This window comes from Mesoplodon mirus (assembly GCF_964341445.2).
Source record: "Mesoplodon mirus genome assembly, chromosome: 5".
Taxonomy (NCBI): Eukaryota; Metazoa; Chordata; class Mammalia; order Artiodactyla; family Ziphiidae; genus Mesoplodon; species Mesoplodon mirus.
Genome location: NC_138980.1, coordinates 37,246,568 through 37,266,678, shown reverse-complemented (window position 1 = coordinate 37,266,678; position 20,111 = coordinate 37,246,568). Strand labels below are relative to the sequence as shown.

The following is a 20,111-nucleotide window of genomic DNA, read 5'->3' as shown; positions in this document are numbered from 1 at the left end:
TGGGTCTTAGTTGCAGCATGCAGGATCTAGTTCCCTGACCAGGGATGGAACCCGGGCCCCCCTGCATTGGGAGAGTGGAGTCTTAACCACTGGACCACCAGGGAGGTCCCCATCACCATTACTTTAAATTACTGTTCCAAAAAACAGTCCCCCTAACTCCCACTCCTAGGGGGGCAGGGAAGGGAGGCCCCCTCTCCACTCACCCCTGCCCTGCCTGGACAGTGCCAACCCCTCTGCTTATGCCCAGGGCAGTGGCTGGCCGGCACCACACCGGGCAGGCTGTCCTGGTGCCACCAGGGAGCCGTCCAGCAGGTTTTTCCTCTCTGCCTGCTGCGGGGCACCCCACCGTCTCTTTCCGGGCCGGCCCTCTCTAGGCTCCCGTGCTCCTCTCTGCCAGCCGCAGCCAGCGGCTTGCAGGTACTGCGTCAGGATGCCCAGCATCTTCGCCTACCAGAGCTCGGAGGTGGACTGGTGTGAGAGCAACTTCCAGCACTTGGAGCTGGTGGCCGAGTTCTACAACACGGTGAGGGCCGGGCGGGAGGACTCGTGGGACTGAGTCTCAGCCAACAGGGGTTCAAACCCCAGCTCCTCCACCTCCCCGCTGGGAAATCCTGCCCGAGCAGCCCGCCTCTCTGAGCCTCAGTTTGCTCATCTGTTAGGCAAGGCCTGCCTTCTGGCTTTCATTCATTAGACTGTCTTTATTAGGCGTGAGGCTCTGTGGTAGGTTTTGGAAACGCAGCAGTAACCTGGAGAAGAGCTGCCTCTGCCCTCCCAGAGCAGAGGATACGGGTACGACTCCAGGTGTCCCCAACCCAGGATGATGGTGCTGTAATGGGAGGTGCACAGGCAGCTTTTGGGAAGACTAGAGGCAGCTCCTGAGCCATTGGTGGAGGGGTGGATTAGGGAGGGCTTCCTGGAGGAGAGGGCTGTGTCTGCCTTGTTCTCAGCTGTATCCCCAGCCCAGGGTGACCAACTCATCCCAGTATGCTGGGACTGTCCTGTTTTAGCACCATAAGTCCTGTGTCCCAGGAGACCCTTCAGTTCCAGGCAAAAGAGGATGGCTGGTCATCCTTCACCCAGCCCCTGCTACCAGGACCACATTGGAAGGGCTCAAAACTCTTGGATGCCTCAACGGCAATGGCATTTAACCGAAGCTTGAAAGATGCAAGCGACCAGAGACACGTACAGTTATCCTGTGCGGCGTGCTGGGGACACTGTGGTGAATAAGGCAGTGGGCTTGCCTTCCTGGAGCTCCCAGATTGGTGGATAATGAGGCAATGTCCTTTGCTCTGTGCCCTGCACATAGTACGTGCTCAATAAATGGTGAGCATGAATTCACACAAATAATGGCCTTTATTGAGCACTTACTGTGTGCCAGGCATTGCCCAAAACATTTTGCCTGAAATAACCTCATTTAATCTTCACCATGACATTGGGAATTAGGCAGCATGTATAGTATATAGAGTTAGTTAATCCCATTTTCCAGATTAAGAAACAGGCATTCAAGGAGATTGAAGGATATGCCCAGGGTAACCGTGGTACTTAGAGGTGGGATTTGAACTTGGCATATCCTGGAGAGGTGTTTTTTGGGGGGAGGGGAGCTCAGTGCCATGTTGTTCTGACTCTGTTACCTTTGACCTCACCACTTCCCAGAGCTGGGAGGCAAGAGTTTGAGATTCAAGGGGTCCCTGAGTTCACCCCAGCTTTTGCTTCTCCTGAGCCAGAGATACAGACCCTTTCCGGTCCTTGGTGGCCTTCCCTATAAAATGGGAGAGGGCTGAATGTGCTGGTGCCTGGAGGCTGAGAAGAGGGTGTGGGGTTCTGGACTCCTCCTCTCTGCGTTCCCTAGCAGTCCCTGCAGTCCAGAAAGTTCCCTGTCCAGCCCACCCCACAGAAGGCACGGAGAGAGGGCTGGCTCAGATGTAGGCTGCTTCCGCATCCATGCACTCTCATGCAAAATTCCCCTCCATGACATCCTCCTTCAACCTTTTTTTTTTTTTTCCTGCACCTCAGGGATTGTGGGATCTTAGTTTCCCCACCAGGCATCGAACCCGGGCCCTGGCAGTGAAAGCGCCGAGTCCTAACCACTGGACCACCAGGGAAGTCCCTTTTAAAATTGGAAACATCATCCTTAGCACATGGACCACACAAAAGCCATAACTTTTTCACTAATCTTTGTAGGGCTTGAATAGATGTCAAACTACTAGGCTGCTTTTAATTTTTTAGTTTTAATTTTTAAAATTTATTTTATTTATTTATTTTTGGCTGCATTGGGTCTTTGTTGCTGTGCGTGGGCTTTCTCTAGTTGCAGCGAGCGGGGGCTCCTCTTCATTGCGGTGTGTGGGCTTCTCATTGCGGTGGCTTATCTTGTTGCGGAGCACGGGCTCTAGGCTCACGGGCTCAGTAGTTGTGGCGCACGGGCTTAGTTGCTCCACGGCATGTGGGATCTTCCCGGACCAGGGCTCGAACCCGTGTCCCCTGCATTGGCATGCGGATTCTTAACGACTGCACCACCAGGGAAGCCCTACGCAGGTTTTTAAAAGCATGCTTTTGATCTAGGTATGTCAATGAAAGACCACATATATAGCAGAAAAATTTAAAAAATCTGTTCACATGGATTTTGTCATGATCCACTTAGGAATCACAGCTCATAATTGGAAAACAGTGTTCTCTGAAGAATCTTTTGCTTTCTTGTTGATCTACGTGCAAGGAGCTCTGAGCCTGGCGTTGGAGGAAGCAGAGCCCAGCCCAACACACGGTCAGGGTATAGACGAAGGACGCACTGGAGGACTTGGCTTAGGTGTTTGGAAGAGGGCACCTAGGCGTTGGCTTTTGAAGGATGAATAGGACCTCGCCAAGTAGGGCAGGAGTCTGGGGAAGAGAGCAGAAGAGAAGAAAAGGGCGTGCTAAGTCCTGGAAGTAAAAGAGGGACAACCAGTTTGGGAAAGTATGTCTCTGTGGCTAAAATACAGGGAGAGATAAAGATGAAGTTTTCAATGCTGAGTTGGAGTGTTTGAAATTTATCCTGTATTCATTGACGGACTCATTCATTCAACAAAAGTGCTGTAAACCAACCTGTGCTGGGTGATGCCAGGGTCCCAGAGAGGCTCAGTGCCCCCAGGTTGTTGGGCTGGTGGTTCAGAATTAGAAATGGACACCCCCATAGTTAGCTCGTGGCAAAGGGAGAAAAACAGATGTGGGATGGGGAGGAACCATGGGGTGGAGCGTGAGGCCTCTGTTTGTTGAATGGGGAGGGAACCTTGATGCTTAAGAAATGAGTAAGTGTTCTCTAAGGTGTATGGGGCAAAGGAAACAGCATATGCAAAGGTCTTGAGGTGAGAGAAAAGAACTGGTAGCTTCAAGCCAACGCCCAGGCTGCCTGCCTGAGGGGGAGGAAACGAAGGAGAGAAAAAGTGCTGATGGGGTTTCCAGGGGCTAAATCAGGAAAGCAGGGCAAGAGTGCGTGCTGCCTCATGAGGGCACGTGGGAGCCATGGCTGACTTTGGAGCAAGGGGGGGTTGATGATCTGGGGGCGGGCTGAGACACCTGGCTGCATTTCACAGTCTAACCGAGAGCCAGGAAGGGCGATCCAACAGGAACAGAGGTCAGGGGTATGGGAGGGGCTGGGGCAGATTGGGCAGGGGAAGTCAAGGTGTGGGCCGCTCTAGTTGGCACCTGTTTGCTTTGGCCTGGTGGCCTCCAGGTGTGGCCTCCTTCTGGGCTGCTGACAACTTAGGACTGAGTTTCAAGTGGTGTGGGGAGATGTTTCAAGGCCCCCCCCACCCTGGCTCCCAGAGGCAGCTGTGCTGCTGAATTTCTTCCCTGGGATCCTGCCAAAGCTTCAGAAGCTCCGCATCTCATCCTCTCTAGAAAACTCCCTCTCAGATGCTCAGATTCAGAACAAAGGGATGGTGTGCCTGGCGTGGGGAACTGCATAGGAAAGGCACAGAGGTGGGGATGAATAGGGGGAGTCTGGGGGTGGGTGGGTATCAAATAAACAGGGAGATAAGAGCGGGGAGGTTGCGTGGGAGGGTGTCGGCTGCAGTGCACACCTCCGACAGCGCCCCCACCCTCTTTTCCGACAGCCTTGGCACTGTTGGCCTCTGCAGTGTGCTAGTAACTTCAGTCTCTCTCTTCCCTGGATGCTGTGTGACCCAGGCGGGAGGCCCGCCCCTCCCCGAGCGCCTGGCTGTGACCAGTAGGTCCCATGAGCTCTAAACCACACCTCCCTCTTCTGCCTTTCTCCTCCTCAAAACTCACAGCAACAGCAATTAATTACAGGGCCACTCTTGTATGCCAGGTCCCGCAGAACCGAGGAGGGCATGGTTCCTGCCCTCAGGGAGGAGAGATGAGATTAATTGTAATTGCACACATGAAACTGGTGATCATACTCATGATACATCCCAGACCCAGACTCGATAGGTCCCTCTGGACCTCTTTTCTCCTTCGGAAAAACAGGCATCGCTGATCTGCAACCTCCTGGCCTCCCGGGGCTGACGCAGGGGTCAGATTGAAATGACCCCTTTATTTCACTCTTCATTCATTGGGAATTGGTGCAGCCAGTCACTGTGTCAGCTCTGGGGACGCAGTGGTGATCAAAGCAGACAAAAATGCCTGCTCTCGTGGGGCTGGTGTCCTGGGGGATGGAGGAGACAGGCAGTAAACAGGAGTCAAGAGTATAGGATGCCAGGGGGTGGTACACACTAGGGAAGAAAAACTCATTCATTCATTCCTTTTTAAAAATAAATAATTAATTAATTAATTTTTGGCTGCGTTGGGTCTTCGTTGCTGCGCTCAGGCTTCCTCTAGTTGTGGTGAGTGGGGGCTATTCTTTGTTGCGGTGCGCGGGCTTCTCATTGCAGTGACTTCTCTTGTTGCGGAGCACGGGCTCTAGGCACGCGGGCTTCAGTAGTTGTGGCACGCAGGCTCAGTAGTTGTGGCGCACGGGCTTAGTTGCTCCGCAGCATGTGGGATCTTCCCAGACCAGGGCTCGAACCCATGTCCCCTGCATTGGCAGGCAGATTCTTAACCACTGTGCCACCAGGGAAGTCCCCATTCATTCCTTTTATTCAGCAAATATTTACTGAGTACCTATGCCAAAAGGGGATTTCTGTGAGGTGCTAGTAATGTTTGACTCATAGGACCATGGAGAGGATGATACAGCTACTGGACATCCCTAATGTCCATCAGTGGATGAATGGATAAACACAATGTGCTCCATCCACACAATGGAATATGATTCAGCCTCGAAAAGGAGTCAAGCACTGACACATGCTACAACATCGATGAACTTTGAAAACACGATGCTCAGTGAGAGAAACCAGACCCAAAAGACCACACAGTATGTGATTCTGTTGATATGAAACATCCAGAACAGGCAAATCCACAGAGACCGAGAGTGGATTTGTGGTTTCCAAGGGCTAGGGGAAGGGAAGGGAGAGTGATTGCTAATGGGTACAGGGTTTCCTTTTGGGGTGATGAAAATGTTCCGGAATTAGCAATGATGCTTGCACAGCATTTGAATAGATTATGTACACTTGAAAAGAATGAATTTGATAGTCTGTGAGTTATATTGTAATTTTAAAAATAGAGGTATTTAAAAAAAACTCACAGGGCTTCCCTGGTGGCGCAGTGGTTGAGAGTCCGCCTGCCGATGCAGGGGACACGGGTTCGTGCCCCGGTCCGGGAGGATCCCACGTGCCGCGGAGCGGCTGGGCCTGTGAGCCATGGCCGCTGAGCCTGTGCGTCCGGAGCCTGTGCTCCGCAACGGGAGAGGCCACAACAGTGAGAGGCCCGCATACCACAAAAAAACAAAAACAAAAACAAAAAACTCACAGCTCGGCACATCCTAAGCATTGAATAAGTTGAAGCTATTATTATTGTTGTTGTTAGAAGTAAGTATAACACAGAGAAATGAGAAAATTTTAATATACTAATTTTATTTGACATTAATTTTGTTAATGTCAAATAAAATAACACTGTAATCCTCATAAAATTCTTATTCTCCGCATTTTACAAATGGGGGAAATAAAGGCTCAGAGAGGGTACATTTCCTTCCCAGGGTTGCACAGCATGTGACTTGCAAGCGTGTGAATGCTGGGAGTGCCAGAGTGAAACCCCGACCACCTAGTCTCAGAGTCTCTCACTTACCCACCACGCTGTGAGGCCACTCAGTTACTGAGTGATTAACAATGTCGTGTGCCTCTTAATTCATGCAAATAGGTCCCATGTGGAGAGGGACTGTGGCTGGTGCTCCGTGCCCCCAGCCCAGCACTGACACTCATGTGCATGAGTGGAATGGATGCATACGGTGGTCCTCGGCAGGTGACAGGGCCAGGGGTGGGTGGTGGGAGCTTGAGCTTTGGCACTGGGGAGAAAGAGAAAGGGGAGGTTTGGCCATGTTGTTTGTTTTATTTTTAAATTTTTTGCTGTAGTTGATTTACAATGTTGTATTAGTTTCTGGTGTACAGCAAAGTGATTCAGATATATATATATATATATATATATATATATATATATATATATATATATATACTTAGATATATACATATATATAAAAAGAATATATACTCTTTTTCTTTTCTTTTTTTTTTTTGGCTGCTCCATGCAGCTTGCGGGATCTTAGTTCCCTGACCAAGGATTGAACCCGGGGCCCCGGCAGTAAGAGTGCGGAGTCCTAACTACCGGACCACCAGGGAATTCCCTTTTTCATGTTCTTTTCCATTATGGTTTATTATAGGATATTGAGTATAATTCCCTGTGCTGTACAGTAGGACCTTGTTGTTTATCTATTTTATATTCAGTAGTGTGCGTCTGTTCATCTCAAACTGTAATTTATCCCTCCCACCCCCGGCCATGTTTCTTGATTTGACTGAGTCACCAAAGTTTTCTTGAGTGCATGCCAGCCTACTGGGTGCCCAGTGTGATAGGCTTTGGGGACACAGCTGGGGATAAAACAGGTGTTTCCTGTCCTCATGGAAGTCACAGTCCGGTGGGGAGGGCAGAAATGATAAAGCAGTAAACAGTGAAATCAATGGAATCCTTAAGTGAAGCGGTGCCTCAGGAGAGAAGCTGTGTGTGGAGTGGGTGGTGCAGGCTGTGTGGTTTTAGCCCAGGGTGTTTGGGGTAAATGAGAAAAAGGCTGAGGTGAGGCGTCTACTCAGGTCAATCCCCTTCCTTCCTTCCTTCCTTCCTTTCTCCTTCTCCCCACCTTCCCTCCATCTCTCCCCCTTTTCCTCCTTCCAGTCCTAAGGATCCAGCCACATCCACTTACCAGACGTCCTGCTGGGTACGGGTGATCAAAACATCAGAGCATTCTAGAATAATAGTCACCCCATGGTACACAGCACATTCATCAGACACGTGCATTATTGACATGTATTCTTTGCATGCATTATTCGCTACAAAAATTCACTGAGCACCTACTGTGTGTTAGGCACTGTCCTAGACACCTGGGGTTTGCAGCAGTGAACAAAACTGCCAACCCCCCTGGTCCCATGGCACTCAGTTCTCGAATCCTCACCGTGGCGCTCAGAGATAGGGCCTCCGTTTTATAGAGGAGGAAAATAAAGCATAGAGCATCCCCCAAACTCTGACTGGATGCACCGTAAAGGCAGTGACTTTGTTTTCAGGCACTGGTAAGGTCCTTGAGCACATAGTAGGTACTGAAAGAATGATTGTTGAGCAAATGAATGAATGAATGAAAGTGAAGTCACCTGCTGGGGCTGGGACCCAAGGAATCCAGCTCACCTGTGTCCAGAGCTCAAGACTGGCCACGATCTCGGGCGGGTACCTTGCCTGCCTCTCTGAGTCTGGGTAGAGACGGTGGTTGGGAAATGCGGGGGCCCAGCCCCAGAGGGCAGAGAGGGAGACGCTGGTGTCAGGGTGGTCTCTGATTCTATCAGAAAGCCCGGTGCCATTCAGAGCCCATTAGTTCTAGGCGTTGCCCGTTGCTCTGTCCTCATTCTGCACACTCAGGGACGTTATTGAGAACACCTCTCTTCATCCTGCAGGCCACTTAGCATGGAGCATTGATACCAACCACAAGCCTGTTATTATTATCTCCTTCAACAGTAACAAGAGCAGCAGCAGCCTTTGCTATTTCTTGAGCCAAAACTATGTCCCTGGCGAAGTACCTTTTCAATGCCTGGCCTCATGCATACCCTGCCCCCAACAACCTTCATGGTAGCATTGATGATCCTCTCCTACTTCACTGGTACAGGAAAGGGGGACCCAGAGACACTAGATCACACAGCCAGGAAGCAGGGAGCCCCCTCTTCATCTTCACCACCCATCTAGTCCTCCAGTCTTTCAAAGCAGGGGGTCAAAGCAAACTTCGGAGTCCCCCAGAGCTGTGCAACCTCAGAGAAATCACTCCACCTCTGAGACTCAAGCTCCCCATTGCCAAGCAAGAACTAGAAAGTTGGACCTTGAGGGGGTGTGCTAGGATTAAGAACAATCTGTAGGGCTTCCCTGGTGGCGCAGTGGTTGAGCGTCTGCCTGCCGATGCAGGGGACAGGGGTTCGAGCGCTGGTCTGGGAGGATCCCACATGCCGCGGAGCAACTGGGCCCGTGAGCCACAATTACTGAGCCTGCGCGTCTGGAGCCTGTGCTCCGCAACAAGAGAGGCTGCGATAGTGAGAGGCCCGCGCACCGCGATGAAGAGTGGCCCCCGCTTGCCACAACTAGAGAAAGCTCTCGCACAGAAACGAAGACCCAACACAGCAAAAAGAAATTAATTAATTAATAAACTAAAAAAAAAAAAAAAAAAAAGAACAATTTGTAAAGTCAGGCTGTCAATAGATTGGAAAGTGACAGTTGTAGCGCCTTCTCTTCAGAACTTTCTAGATGCAAGACCCTCTGCCAAGTGTTTTCATGTGTGTGACAGGTGATCCACCTGAATTATTTTGAGATCCAGCCAACAGGATTTATTGAGCACCTACTATATTCTGGTTCCTGAGGTTATAATGGAGAAGGGGGAAGCCACAGTCTCCATTCTCAAAGCCAGGTTTCGGGGGAGAGCCAGGCGGTTCCAGAACAGCCAGACAAGTGTCAGGAAAGTGGGATGGCACAGGGGCACAAAGGAAGGCCACCTGACCCTGCTTGGGGGATTAGGAAGGCTTTAGGGAGAATGTGATGCCCAGGTTAAAGGCGGAGTAGTTGGCCTGGCGAAGAGGGGTAAGTGGGAATGAGAGTGTTCCAGGCAGTGGGAACAGTATATGTGAACTCCTGGAGGTTAAAGTATGGCTCATTCAGAACTGAGTTATTCCTTCCACCCAGATTATAAAGTTGAAGGTGGAGAAAGGTGAGTTATGGAGGGAGTTTATAAGCCAAGCTTAAGAATCTGGATTTTAGGGCCTCCCTGGTGGCGCGGTGGTTGAGAGTCCGCCTGCCGATGCAGGGGATACAGGTTCGTGCCCCGGTCTGGGAGGATCCCATATGCCGCGGAGCGGCTGGGCCCGTGAGCCATGGCCGCTGAGCCTGTGCGTCCGGGGCCTGTGCTCCGCAGCGGGAGAGGCCACAACAGTGAGAGGCCCGCGTACAGCAAAAAAAAAAAAAAAAAAAAAAAAAGAATCTGGATTTTATAGATGAGAGTCACGGATGTGTTTTAAGTGGAGGCTTAACAGTTTGGGAGGCTAGATGGCTTGGCATCTTCAGGCATGCCTGATTTGCCCAAGGGCTGCTGTTTGGTTGAAGGCAGAGGGAACATCAGATTTGTTTGGGGTTTTGCCCATTCAGTATCCATGGCCCCATTTTCCCTTCATCAACCACCTGGTTATGGTCTCGGTGGGATGGTCAATCAAGGTGGTCCGCCTCCTCTGGCCAAGGATGGGATGTGGCCCAGGCTACAGTCTCCAGAATTTGAAGCTTGGGCTTGGACAGAAGGACTGGACACAGGTGTTTTCATTCATACCCAAAATTGCCCCCTGAAGAGATTGTCCATTAGAGGGTCAAAGCTGTTCTGGATTCTGGTTTTCCTTGTCCTCTGCAATTCCTTTGATTAATGAGCTCCCCATAATAAATGAATGAATGAATGAACGAATGAACGAATGAATTATTTGGTTAATTAAATAAGTAACCCCCCCACACACACACATTTATATTTATAGTGTAAGTTCACCAGAATCATTTTCTGTTGCTTGCTACCAAAGAACCCTAGCTAATATTACCAATGCTGATGGGTTTGTTGGATTCAGGCAATAGAAAGGTAGCTTAAGCAAAAACCAAAACAAAGAAACAAACCAAAGGGGGGCAGAGGGGGAGAAAGAAGGCATTGGAAAGATTGTGGGATATCTTAGAAAATGGAAAGAAGAGTTGTTTTGGGAAGGCTGGGACCCAGGGTAGGTGTGCAGGATTCAGCAGAAGGGCAAATACTACCCTTGAGTATTTGCTTTTCTTTCCTCACCCTTGTCTTCTCGTGGGTGGCAAGATGGTTGCCATATTTTAAACATCATGACAATATCCCAGGGCCTCTTTAGAGAGTTGCCAATGGCGCAACACAATTATGGTGACTCCCAGGCTTTGTGTCTGCTCCAAGTTTCAAATTCCCCAAAGAAAAGTCTGATATCCTGCTTTGGGATAGGTGTCTATTCCAGTGGGGTAGGGTCTCATGATACAAACAGGGCAGGTCGGGGGTGTTCTGTGTTCTGGGGTAGCCACTGTGAACTGGGTGACCCACCTGGAGATGTGTTTGACCCTGTCCATTGACAAACACCAGAGAACTTGGCATGGAAAACAAGGACATAGGTGGGACCATGGGCTGGGAAACCAGTTTGCCAAGGCTGGGTTCTCAAACTGTGACCTTTGAGCTGGTTCTACCATTGCCCCAGGAGAACTGTGGACTTTCCTGGAATCAGGAGGCCTCCTGTCTTGGGAACCTGTACAGGTGCCCAGGACCTAGGCTAGTAGATGCTGACATTGTATCCGGTGAATGATTTTCCCCACACCCACCACTGTGCCCTGTATTTTTGAGTCAGCATCGTTAATACTGGGGTTCTGAAAAATAACAGAGCATCCTAGTTAGGAGGGTGCTGTTTCTTCACCTTCCAAGATGGAATGCAGACAATTTAGGAGACCTTTACAAGGGGAAGATTTTTGGGGGGAGGAAAGGGTGTCATTGAGTGAGCAAGCTGGTTGACCTCAAATTGGCAGGTGGATTGAGACCATGAGAGCACCTGTTTCTGAGCCCGTGTGAGATACTCACTGTGACCCCAACATATCTGGGGGAGACTTGGAGGGGCATCGAAGTCCTGCATCAGCAGTTGGGGGACTTTGAGCCACTGAAATTCTGGTGCAAATGTTCTTGTGACCTTAATTGTATTTATGAGTCCAGTGAGGTTTGGGGACCTTTGGGTCAACAGCGGGAAGAGGCAGGTGGTGTTATGCATATGTCAGAAATGCAGAGATGGCAGGTTAAGGGATTGAAGTTACCTTCTCAAGGCTCCACAGTTAATGAGCAAGGGAACATGTATCCAATCCCACACCACTTGGATCCCAAAGCTCGTTCACTGTAATGCTTTGGTTTCAAATAAAACACCAACTAAAACAGCTTAAATAGAAAGGACAATATCTTTTTTTTTTAAATGGAAGTTGGAGGTAGATGGTTCCAGAATAGATTAACTCAGAGCCCAACATCATCAGGCTACTTGGTTCTTCCCATCTTTCTTCTCTGCTATCCCTGGAGAAGTGGTCCTCAAAATATTGTCCAAGTACCACCTGCTTGGTGTCCTTGAGACCCTTTCAGGGTTTCCTCAAGGTCAAAATTATTTTCATAATAATATTAAGGTATTATTTGCCTTTTCCCACTCTGATTCTCTCATGAGGGTACGATGGAATCTTCCAGAGGCTGCATGACGTGTGATGACATCATCTGTCTGATGGCCAAACGAATGTGGGCTTGTGTAGTCACGTGTCTTGAAAGTTTTGGGGTTTTAGTTTCTAATAAGGTAAATATTGATAGATGTAACTCACACAAGCAAAAGCTCTTCAGGGTCCTCAGTAATTTTTTTTTTAATTTGTTTATCTATTTTTGGCTGCATTGGGTCTTTGTTGCTGTGCACAGGCTTTCTCTAGTTGCAGCGAGCGGGGGCTACTCTTTGTTGTGGTGTGCAGGCTTCTCATTGCGGCGGCTTCTCTTGTTTTGGAGCACGGGCTCTAGGAGTGCAGGCTCAGTAGTTGTGGCATGTGGGCTCAGTAGTTGTGGCTCATGGGCTCTAGAGCACAGGCTCAGTAGTTGTGGTGCACGGGCTTAGTTGCTCCACTGCATGTGGGATCTTCCCGGACCAGGGCTCAAACCCGTGTCCCTGCATTGGCAGGCGGATTCTTAACCACTGTGCCACCAGGGAAGCCCCTCAGTAATATTTAAGAATATAAGAAGTTCTCGAAACCAAAATGTTTGAGACCACTGTCCTCAAGTATTTGTTTTTGCTGTCAACCTTGTTTCCTCATGGTTGCAAAATGGCTGCCGCATCTGAAACATCACAACAATCTCCAAAGGCCTTTTCACTCAGTCTGATTTCTGTAAAGAGAACTTTCCCAGAAGCCCCTCATCAGATCTTCCATCATGTTTCATTGGCCAGAATTATCTCACACATTCATTCCTTAACCAATCCTTAGCAATAGGGATGATCTATGCCCAGGGGCTAAATCCTGCCTCCCTAAAAGCCATGTCTTCCTGATGCCTGAACAAAATTCTGGTTTATTTAACAAGGAAGAAAGGGGGTATCTATAAAAGTCCAGCTGCTGTAGCAGAGACCCAAAATAATAATGGTTTAATGAAGATAGAAATTTGTTTCTCTCTTACATAACATCCAATCATAAGCTCCTCAGGGCTGGTGTGAGAGCTTTGGGGTACCAGAGATCCAGCCTCCTTCTATATGGTTGTTTTCCCATCTTTAGGCCATTACTGTCATCTGTGTGGCCCACCACACCTGCATCCCAGTAGAAAGGGATTAAGGGGAAGGCACACCCCTTCCCTTTAAGAAGACAACCTAGAAGTTGTACTTATGTCTTGTGCCCATGTCTTACTGGCCAGAACTCAGTCACACAGCTGTGTGGAGCTGCAAGGGAATCTGGGAAATGTAGCCTTTAGCTCGGTGGCCTTGTTACATAGAAGAAGGAGAGAATCAGATTAGCTTGTGCCCGTTGTTATTCCCCTTTGCCTCCCAAGAAGGATGTGTCTTCCTAATACTGAACCAAATCAGTTTGGTTAAGGAGGAAGAAGGGAGGATGGTTGTTGAGTGCTCAGTTCCCACTGTCTGCCATAACTGCCATATTCTTAGTGGTCATTGTTAGTTATTTGAATCATGTCTTATTATCAAACATCGATAGAGGTCTATGAAGCAATTTCTGCTTCTGTGATAAACAGCACTCTGATTCTTCTCTCAAGAAACTCATGTGGGATCTCGCTTCAAATCCTGGATTCTCCAGTTCCTGGCTGGGTGACCTGGGCTGGACCATTTGACCACTCTGAGAATCAGTATCTTCTTCTATGGTGTGGTGATGCACAACCTACCTGGCAGGGTTGTTTTGAGGATGAGAAAAGATTCTGGGAATAATAAACCTTGCCTGGGCCCCAGAACATTGTGAATGTCTACTTATAAGGACGCAAATCACTAATCCACAGACAACATAGCTGCGCAATCATGGGGTTCTGGACAAGGCATAGCTGTGCGGTACCAGCTGGCCTCCATGCACCTTTCTCCTCTCCTACCCCAGCCCACAGTAATATTTCCTCTTTGTCTCAGCTAGCTAATGTTGCATAACAAATCACCCTAAAGTTTAGTGGCTTGAAACAATGACCACCTATTTATTTATTTATTTATGCTCATGAATCAGTAATCTGGGTAGGGTTTGGCAGGGACAGCTCATCTATGTTCCACTTGGCAACTGTTGGTGTGACTTGAAGGGGGGAAGGGGACTGGAATCATCTGAAGGTTCATTCACTTCTGTGTGTGGTAGCTGGGCTGGGAAGAGTCAAACTTCTGGGGACTGGAATAGCTGGGGCTCCTCCAGCATCTCTCTCGATCTCTCTGTGGTCTCTCCACGTGGTCTCTCCAGCATGGCAGCTTTAAGGGTACCCCGTCTTCTTGCATGGTGGCTAGAGCTCCAATGTCTCGTGCTCTGAGATAGTTACCATCAGGTAGAAGCCACAGTACTTTTTTTGACGCAACCTCAGAAGTCATGCCCCATCACTTCTGCTTCCTGTTGTTTTTTAGAAGCGAGTCACTAGGGTATTGCATTGTCTTTCCTTGTCTACAAAGCCAAGGCCAGCTCATGACCACCAAGTTTGCATTTCAGTCCACAAGACATAGAGTGCAAGCCTTAAGCTGCTTCTTAAGGACTGACCTGGAAGCAATAGATTCATTTACATTCCTATCCCATTGGCTAGACCAGGTCCCAAGGCCACAGTGAGCTGCAAGGAAGGCTGGGATATGTAGTCTTTCGTTGAGTAGTTGGACGCCCAGCTCAAACTTGGGGAACGCTATTGCCGAAAGGAAAATGTGAAAAGTTAGTAGACAGACTTTGCCACGTGCATTGAATGAATGAATGAACCCATAGAATAATGGATGGAGTTATGGATCTACTGATGACTGGTTGGCTGTTAAGGTCAGCTGAAAGATGGATAGACCCTGGGTTGATTAACTGCCTGAAAGGTGGTAGGTGACCGACTGGGTAATGACTAAGGGCAGCCCCCCTCCTCCTCCTCTGTCTGACAACACCCTCCCCATATTTCCCCCTTCCTTCTCCAGTTCAGCAATGCCACCTTCTTCATCTTTGGGCCTCTCATGATGTTTCTGATGCACCCATATGTCCAGAAACGTTCCCGCTACATTTATGTCATCTTCATCCTCTTCATAGTCGTAGGTAGGTGGGGGGCTGGGACAGTGGGGTAGTGGGGGTGGGAAGGGACAATTCCCTTGACCACCTGCCTTTGTCTTTTGCTCCAGGTCTCTTCTCTATGTACTTTCACATGACACTCAGCTTCCTGGGCCAGATGCTGGATGAGATCGCTATTCTGTGGCTGCTGGCCAGTGGCTACAGCATATGGATGCCCTGCTGCTACTTTCCTGCCTTCCTAGGGGAGAACAGGTGGGGCGAGGGCCGGTCCTCTGTCGATCTTGCTGGAGCCCACCTATCCTCTGGGTCCCCTGCCCAGGCCCTCTTGGGGTGTTTGGAATCCTTCCCCTCAACACCCCAGGACTTTTTCCTGACCCTGCCTGATCTAACTGGACTTCCAGGGACCCCTCTTCTGAGTGTACTTGCGACCCCTGGAAGTCCTCCCCTTATCCTACTGCTTATTTGGAATTCTTCCTCTGATCCCACCTGGATAGCTGGGACTTTCTCCAGACCCTGTCTGAACCCACTACGGGGTCCCCAGAACCCCATGCCTAAGCTTACCTGGGGCCCAGAGACCTCTTCCCTAAGCCTGTCACCTGGGTTCCCTGGAATCTTTCATTGGATCCTCCTGGGCCCCCTTTTTTGACCTCAAGACCCATCTGAATCTCTCTCCTGACCCTGTGTGACCCACTTGAGCCTTCCAGGACCCCTCTCCTAATAGCCACTGGGACCCCTGTAGTTCCTTCCTTAATTCCACCTGGCTCACCTGAATCCTTCACCTGAACTCACCTGGGCTCTGGAACCCTCTTCTGACCTAAGCCCCCTTGAGCTTCCCTGAGACCCCCTTGTCATTCTACCCATCTCCTACCCCGGGACCCCCTTCGGACCCTGCCTGTGCCCACCTGGGTTCCCTGGGAAATTTCATGTGATCCTCCTGGGACCCCTGAGACCTTTTACTGAGCCCACCTGGGAGTCTTAAGACCATTTTCTGAGCTTTCCTTTTCTCATCCATCTTTGCCACAAGAGCGCCCTATGGCTCTGCCTAAACCCCACAGGAACACCCCCCAACCACCCCCCACGGCTGAGCCCTTCTCTTCCCAGGCCCCAGTACATCTGCCTGGTCATCACCGCCACCGTGGTCAGTACCTTCCTGTCCTTCCTGAGGCCCACAATCAACGCGTACGCCCTCAACAGCATTGCCCTTCACATCGTCTACATCGTGGCCCAGGAATATAAAAAGTGGGTGGTGGCTGCAGGTGCCCGGGGAGGGGGCTCCCCTTTCCCTTCCAAGGACCACGCCTCCACCCCCCGCCAAAAAAACCCACAACACCTCACTGTGTTAAAGAGGCGATGTCCCTTCCCCAAGATCATTCACCAAATAGGGGCAGGACCGGGATTTGAACCTAAGGCTGTCTCTTGACTGCAGAGTTTGTCCCTTTTATTCTGAAAACCCCCAAACACACATACAAGTGGAGAGCATGGTATCACAAACTTCCATATGCCCATTAACCAGCCCCAACAAACATTAGCATTTTGCCGACCTGCGTTCTATGTTCCCCCCAGATTTCATATAATGTCACCCATTCATTGTTCAGGGTTTCACTCACCTGGTAATTATTATTTTTAACCCATACTAGGTCTTAGCAGGCTAGAGAGGGGACTCTCAAATGGGGCCATTTGAGGAGAGTTGAATAAAGCGTTTCTTTACAAAGGAGAGGGCAGACTGTAGGAAAATCACCAGGGATCATTTAGAAGCTCTGTGTTAATAACAGTGGGATTCTGTGATCATCGGGAGACCTGGGATGGGGAGTGATGGGAGGGAGTGATTGCAAGAATCTGGAAGGAGAGAGCTAGCAGAGGGGGGTCTCCTTGGCAGGAGCTGTGGCCTCCAGTTGTTGGTTGCAGCCAGCCTGAGCCAATCCCACAGGGAGGTTGTGTGGACCAAATCCAGGGGCTCCCTTGTCCTTGGGCTTCCAGTTGGGTTGGCCAATGGTTTCCAGTTGGGTTGACCAATGGGGAGCCCCAGTAGGGAACCAGAGGGTGGATGAAGGATACTGTTGGAATATTTATTTCATGGTCCACATAGCTTAGCTCCCCTGCCCCTGCTGCCCCCTGAGGCACAGGGCAGAGTGGAGAAAGGCAGGGAAGGATCTAGAGGGACGAATAGAAGATCCTTCCTTAAAATAGCATCTAATACCCATTTTGCACTGAACTTTCCTCAGTTTCCCAAAGACATCTTTTTACACCTGGTCTTGTTTAAATCAGAAGGCAAACACAGTCTGTCAGACCTTCTTTATTCCATAGCAGTCCCTCCCTCCCTCCCTCCCTCCCCCTCCCCCTCCCCTCCCCCTTTCTTCACGCCTCTGATTTGATAACAGAAACTCTATCATTTGTCCTGTACAACATCCTGCATTATGAATTTGGCCGACTGATTCCTGTGATTTCTTCCTTTCTTTTCTTTCTTTCTTTCTTTTTCTTTCTTCTTTTTTCCTTCTTTCTTTTTTATTTCCTGAAAATTAATAGATCTAGATTTAATTTTAATTTTTTCATTTCATGTGTGGCACTGGGTGCTGCTTGTTCCAGCCAATTAAGACCCCATGATGAATGGTTGTCCCACATTTAGTGCCATTAAGATTGATCAGCAGATTCGGATGTTGTCATCCAGACCCTTCATTGTAAAGTTTTCTACTGACCTTTCCCCTGATGACTCCAGCAGCTGTTTCATGCCGTCTCCATCCGTGATCTCATTAGAGGGTGCAAAAGGGTGATTTTCAGATTCTATTATTCCTTCTGCATTGATTTTCTGGAGTTCATCCATCCAGATAGAAGGACTTTTGCTCATCAACCTTGAAATACAGTTTGGACAGGAAAGACAGGATAGGGCACTGATTCTTTCCCTTTTAAAAATCAATTTCTAGAGCAATGAGTTGGTGCCTTAGCCATCTCTAGTAAGGACCAATGAAGTGGTTTTTTCTTTAAGTATTATTATGAACTCATGGGTGTTTATATCTCTGAAGTGTTTCGATCCATTGCAGTCACTATCCTATATTTTTAACTTTTTATTTTGAAATAATTACAGGCTCAGAGCAAGTTGCAAAAATAGTACAGAGTCCTGTGTACCCTTTACCCAGATTCCCCCCCTGCTCCCCCAATGGCAGCATCATATGTAACCACAGTCCAGCCTCAAAAAGGAGGAAATTGACAATGGGACAATACTGTTAACTAGAGCACAGACTTTATTCAGAGTTCACTAATTTTAATTTTTCTTTTTCTTTTTTTTTTTTTTTGGCCACACTGCCCAGCATGCAGAATCTTAGTTCCCTGACCAGGGATCGAACCTGTGCCCCCTGCAGTGGAAGCGCAGAGTCCTAACCACTGGACCTCTGGGGAATTCCTTAGATTTCACCAATTCTTATGATTTTTTTTTTTTTTTTGGTGTTCAAACTGTCCCATTTTAGGCTAGCAGGGCTTGTGCTTTTACCCATAAAGAAGTTACTGCTTCATTAATCCCTGATAAGCTGTTTCCTAAGGGACAATGGGTTAGCTCTGCTGTTTGGGAAACACAGATTCTAATCTTGAGTTGTCCTGAGACATGGCCTCAGAGAATACACCCTCCCACACATAGACACATATTCTCATAACCACATAGACATAAATTCTCATGCACCGACCCACAGGGGCACACACACTTACACCCCAAAACACAAACACGGAAAGCCTTGTTGGTTATGGGTTCTGCATTCTGATAAACCTGAATCAGACCCCACTTACCAGCTGTGTAACCTTGGGGTGGGGCTGGGACATACTTAATCTCACGTGCCTCAGTTTTCTCATCTACAAAATGGGAATAATAGCATTGTTGTGAGGACCTGGCATCTTGTAAGTGCTCAGCAAGTGTTAGCACAGATCTGGCCCTCTCCCCCTCTTGCCCCCTTGATCCTTCCCTCCTCCCAGCCTCATCTCCTTGGATGGAGGAGTTTCCCATCAGCTCCTTTGGGCCCTACTAGCTGAGTCAGGCTCTGATCTCCCTCCTTCCCTCCTTAGGACCAGTAATAAGGAGCTTCGGCATCTAATTGAGGTCACCATGGTTTTATGGGCTTTTGCGTTTACTAGCTGGATCAGTGACCGCTTGCTTTGCAGTTTCTGGCAGTGGATTAATTTCTCCTACCTGCACAGCATCTGGTAAGCATTTGCCCTGTGGTCTTGGGCCCTAGAAGCAGAAAATCTCAGATGCCAGAGCTTGGAGCGGGAGCCTGGGGACAGAGTGGGGAGGGACAGATACTGGGATGTGTGTGTGTATGTATGTCTGTGTGTGTTGGGGGACAGTGTAGTCAGGAGATCAGGTCCAGGAGGTCCTTTGGGATGGTCAGGATCCATGAGAGGTAGGGAGAGGTGGGGATGGGGTCATCAAGCTGGCTGCAGGGGCATCTTGTCCCCTCATCACCCTGTCACATAGGCATGTACTCATCAGCATCACCTTCCCCTATGGCATTGTCACCATGGCCATGGTGGATGCCACGTATGAGATGCCGGACAAAACTCTCAAAGTCTGCTACTGGCCTCGGGACACTTGGCCCATGGGGCTGCCCTATGTGGAGATCAATGATGACAACAAGAGCTGCTGAGGTCCGCCAGCTGCTTGACCACCCAGCCACCTGCGTCTTGAGGACAGAAACCTGAATGGGGAGACTGAGAGACACTTGCAGTTCCACCCTCCAGCTCCATTTCCCCATCCTCCTGGTCCTCTGTGGCCCCATCCCGAGGCAGGGGATGGACTTCACAACCTCTCTGTGCTGTAGTCTGATGACCCTGGGCGGCTGCCTGGCAGAGCTCCCCTCCACAACCTGCCTCTGTTCTCTTTCACTTCCTCTCCCGGGTTCACTGTTGTCACATGACCAGGCTGGATGACCTGGTGCTGTGGTTCTGTGGCAGCCACTGGGAATGAGCTCAGGCTGGGGCTTGGTCCCCGGGCACCTTATAAAGAGTGGCGGTCACTATGAGACTCTTTGGACCTGTCTTTGGCTGTGCAATGTCACTGGTACTTGGGGGGCAACCCAGAGAAGGGACATGTTTTCCAGTCACCTCATTCTACACTCACACATGCATGCAGAGACCTCACAGATCCTCACACAGGCTCACACGGGCTCCCATGGACTTCTGGTGTTGACAGCAGAGCAACTTGGAGGCCGGGACTGGGTGATTTGGGTGCTGTTGGGGCATGGGCATCAGTACGGGAGCTACAGTGGCTGGTACAGGCTCTCAAAGTGAGGGGA

The 20,111-nt window shown here is 49.4% G+C and overlaps 2 protein-coding genes across 2 annotated transcripts in view; both read left to right on the top strand.

Annotated features, from left to right (window-relative positions):
* The window catches only part of MLLT1 (MLLT1 super elongation complex subunit), a 120,577-nt gene that overhangs the window by 24,987 nt on the left and 75,479 nt on the right, over nt 1-20,111 (top strand). The gene's annotated exons all lie outside the window — the stretch shown is intronic.
* Nucleotides 431-19,463, top strand: ACER1 (alkaline ceramidase 1; the record flags this gene model as incomplete). The annotated part of the gene is made up of 6 exons (XM_082622749.1): nt 431-523; nt 14,751-14,865; nt 14,949-15,090; nt 15,940-16,077; nt 18,883-19,020; nt 19,295-19,463. The coding sequence occupies 6 exons, from the start codon at nt 431-433 to the stop codon at nt 19,461-19,463; spliced, it is 795 nt and encodes a 264-aa protein (XP_082478875.1).